The sequence below is a fragment of the Elephantulus edwardii genome, unplaced genomic scaffold (assembly GCF_000299155.1).
Source record: "Elephantulus edwardii isolate Elephantulus edwardi_28Jun2011 unplaced genomic scaffold, EleEdw1.0 scaffold00009, whole genome shotgun sequence".
In the NCBI taxonomy this organism is placed as follows: Eukaryota; Metazoa; Chordata; class Mammalia; order Macroscelidea; family Macroscelididae; genus Elephantulus; species Elephantulus edwardii.
In genome coordinates this window covers 10,783,352-10,787,818 of record NW_006399759.1, presented here as the reverse complement: position 1 = coordinate 10,787,818, position 4,467 = coordinate 10,783,352, and the positions used below count along the sequence as shown (strand labels likewise).

Below are 4,467 nucleotides of genomic sequence, written 5' to 3'. Positions count from 1 at the left end.
GTGAGAAACCCTGGTGTAGGAGGACTACCTTTCAGTATTGGAGATACTCTTAATCCTTGTCAGAAGAAAAACATTCTTAGTTCAATTTCTAGTAAATAAATAAAGCTATACACTAGCACGGATAGGCCAACACATATTACAAGAACACAATGCTATGTAAGTTCACAGTCTCTTACATTCTTCATCCATTCTGCTAGATAGGTAGGATAGGTAGGTTGATTTATTTTGAATTCATAAGAAAGCGAGCATTTTTTCCTCCTGTAGATACTGCATCTGAGTATATGAGATCTAGAGAGCCATTACAAGTACCAGTCACACTGTGAACATTACTTGACAATCAGTTAATTGTTTAATGGTTAAAAATTTAAGTTTAGGGAAATGAGACAACGTGTGTACAAATTCTTAACACAGTCTCCTTGGATACAGGGACAGGGATCAGTAATAAATTGGACCTATGGGGGATGCAAATTCATAAGCGCTGTTTAAAGGTGCTTGAAGACAAACACAAAGAAAATGAAATCTGAATCTCCAACTAGTACCTATGTTCCAGTAAATTCTAGAGGTCATGGCTAAAGTGCTCAAAGAGAAAATGAAAATGAAAAGGTTTTAAACATACCAGGTATGTAATATTAAGGCAGGAAAGATGAAAACTGAAGTATCATTATTGCAATTTTATAAATGTTTCAAAAGACAAGAGTGTTTTAAATTCCATATTCTAGGAAAGGGACTAGACATATAAGTGATGCCCCTCTGCAGTCCAAATTATAAGAATTACAGTAACAACTGTCCTACCTCATGATGAATGAAAGTGGCCTGGGTAATAGAGATGGAGGCTGGGATATTGTGAAGAAATGGTCCTTGATCCATCTTGAGTTAATTTTTACATATGATGTTAGATACTGATCTTACTTACGTTTTTCTGCAAATAGATATTCAATTTTGCCAGCCCCATTTATTCAACAGGCTGTTCCCGCCCACCACTTAATGTGTTTAAATTCTCTATCAAATAGACTGTCCATGAATAGATGAATGAACTCTTGAGTTCTTAATTCTCTTCCATTGGTCTGTGTACTCTGCCATTGTACCAGTACCAGGCTTTCTACTTTGTTTTTCTTCTTCAATACTTTTCTTATTTTGGATCTCTTTTTTATAAGAAGTTGGTGATTAAGTACTTCCATATCTTTAAAGAATGATGACAGCATCTGGATCAGGATTGCATGATATCAGTAGATTGCTTTTGGGAGTCCAGATATTTTCACAATATTAAGTCTTTCTAGCCACGAGCATATTGACATCATACATGAATAAAGCAAAAAGAGGCATAAAAAATGATGTAAAGAAAGAAAAGACTAAAATGGATGTCTGAAGAGATTCTGAAACTTCTTTTTTTAAGCATAGAGAAGCTGAAGTGAAAAGAAGAAATGATGAAGTAAGAAAACTGGCCAGAAGTTTTCAAAGGAAACATCTAGAATACAGAACAAAGTGTTACAATGAAATGTGAAAAGACTTGGAGCTAGGGAAACAACAATAGAAGAACATGCACAGCATTTATCAAGTTGAAAAAACTGAAGAAAAGAAATTAAGCCTCGTGTTGCAATATTGAATGATGTAGAAAGTGTTAAAAATATGAAAAGATGCCAAAAAATAATTATAAATGACTTTACCAAAATATAAAAAAAAGCATTGTACCAATAAAGTTGGTTGATACACAATCATTTCAGGCGATACGTGATCAAGAAATACTGGTAAATTTAATGGCTATTCTGAAGGCATTGACAAAAATAAAACTCCAGGAATGGACAGAATACGAATAGAGGTGTTTCAGCAAACAGATGCAGCCCTTGATATTTCTAATTTATCTGTGCCAAATAATTTAGAAGACAGCTAATGCTTCTGGAGGGAAGAAAATGTGGAAATTAATGAATAATATGCAAGCATAATCTTGCTGAAGGTTATTAAAAGGTAGCTGAAGCAACACATCTAAAGGAAACTGCCAGAAACTCAAGCTGGGTTCAGAAGAGGTCATGGAGCCAATGGATATACTTGCTGCTGTCAGACAGATCTTGACTGAGAAAAGAAGATGTTTGTGCTTTATTAATGATGCATTTGACTGTGTGAATCATAATAAAACATAATATTGAGAAGAATAGAAATTCTAGAATACGTAATCATACTCATGCAGAACTTGTATGTGGAAAAGGAAGCAGTGGTTCAAAAAGAAAAAGTATAGCACCTGGTTTAAAACTAGGGAGGATGTATATATGTCAGGGTTTAAGAGAACATCCCATAAATGGCCAGGAGAACAAGCGGACCTGTCTTGGAGAGGGTGCAGGCAGAGTGTTCTTTGGTGTTAAGAATGATGAGGCTTCGCCTCACACACTTTGGGCAGGTTGCTAGGAGGTGCTATTCCTTGGAGAAGGACATGGTGCTGGGAAGGGTGGAGGGTCAGTGAAGGAGAGGAAGACTCTCAACCAGGTGGATTGACATGGTGACTGCTACAATAGTGTGAGGATGGTGCAGGATAGAACAGGGTTCAGAGCTTTTGTTCATAGGATTGTTATGAGTTATACTCAATGGCACCTAACAACAACAATAATTCAATTTGCAAGCTGAGCAAACAATTTGAGAAGTTGAACGATATGTGGAAGAATGTGGCCGTAGGAGAAGAGGGAGACTCATCAACAACTTGGGATCTGCAGATGACACAACCTTGCTTGCTAAAAGTAAAGCAGATTTGAAGCATATTTTCCTTTTTAATATTGTCAGGTTTTATTGGTACCAGGCCTCAGTATCAGGGTTATGTTTGTTTCATAGAAAAAATTAGAGGGTATTCTATCTTTTTCTATATTCTGAAATATTTTGAGTAAAATCTGTCAGCTTTTCCCTAAATATGTGGTAGAATCCATTCGTGTAGTCATCTGTGTCAGTATTTTTGGTTGAGTTTTCATGTAGCCTGTTGAATTTCTTTTGTGATGAATCTGTTTACATTTACTCACCGTCTTCTGCGGCCTTTAGAGTCTTCTCTCCAAGACCTGTCCTTTATCTCCAGATCAAGTGTTTTGGGATACGTGTAAAAAAATTGGGGCTTGGATTTGGAAAAGAAAGTTAGTCGTAACAGTATGACTCAAAGTATATGGGAAAAGATGGGCTTTAATGACATTGAAACTTATTCTGGGACCACAGAATGTCCATCATCTGAATTATTTTTTGCTCCACAATGAGCTTTAGCAGAGTAAGGTACTCTTTTTTGGAAGCAGAAGCGGCATCCACTTCCTAAATAATATGCCTCCGGAAACTCTATAAACTTTGATAAATGCCCTCAGGCCTTTTGTTCATAGGGTCACTATAAGTCGCACTCAAAAGCAATCAACGACAACAAGGTATTCTTTGGAGGGGAAGGAGCCACTCCTTGGAAAGGAAATTGATGATAGGAAGGGTGGAGGGTCAGTGTAGGAGGGGAAGACCAGGTGGATTGACTGCCTCAATGGGCTCTTGTGTGTCAGGAAGTGTGAGGACAGCACAGGATAGAACAGGTTTCAGATCTTTTGTTCATAGGATCACTATGAGTCACACTCGACTAGACAGCACCTAACAGCAGCAACAACAAAGAACAAGATACTCTTTAAATGATACTTTATTATATGATTTGAGGTAGAAAAACTGGATTTCTATTTTTCAAATATTTATCTATCACATAAAAGATAATAAATCCAGATAGTTCTAATAATGTAATGTTTTCAGGATTTTATTTTCAAAGTTTTATTCTTTCGTTTTAGGTTTTAGCTAAAGAAGATATTGATACAGCTGTTCAGTCAATATTATATAAAGAACATTATATAATTAAGGTAAGAGTCGGTACTGGTGTATGTCTTAATTAAAAATTATTTCCCCCCTCGTTTTAGATATAGTGCATCCTCATTATAAAAAAATTAGAAATGAGATAGATAAAAAGCTACTCAATACTACCTGAGATTGACGTTAAAGAGATCTCTGATAACATTTAATTCACTTACCTTATACATTATAGGGGTTCCTTCACAGATACAAGCATTCCCCTTCTTTGTTCCTTCATTTGGATGGGTGGTGCAGTGGCTACGTGCTCAGTTACTAAGCAAGAGGGAGGCGGTTTGGACCTGCCAGCCCTGTAAACAGAATATGTAGCAGTCTGCTTATGGAAAGATTTACAACCTTGGAATCCTCAACTATCCAATAGAGTTCCTGTAAGTCAGAATCAACTCTATTGCAATGAGGCTTTGATTTACATATAGTTAAGAACAAGGCTTTAACTGTAGCAGGATAGACTTAATTCAGTAAGAAGCATGTCCAGATGAGGTATGCAAAATTCCAAGATGAAGTACAGCATGGGTGACCTGTGTTTGAGATTTTTTTTTGCCTAACAGTTTTTTTTATTAATGTCAATGAACATTTACAGATATTTTGGATTTCCATTCATTCATTGTTGCACTT

At 36.3% G+C, this 4,467-nt stretch overlaps 1 protein-coding gene across 1 annotated transcript in view; it reads left to right on the top strand.

The window, feature by feature from the left end:
- The first annotated feature begins 2,639 nt into the window (after positions 1–2,639).
- The window catches only part of FAM228B (family with sequence similarity 228, member B), a 41,665-nt gene continuing 39,837 nt past the window's right edge, over positions 2,640–4,467 (top strand). The window contains exons 1-2 of the mRNA XM_006880715.1: positions 2,640–2,657; positions 3,777–3,845. Coding sequence (XP_006880777.1) covers positions 2,640–2,657; positions 3,777–3,845 — 87 coding nt within the window. The remainder of the gene's footprint in view (positions 2,658–3,776; positions 3,846–4,467) is intronic.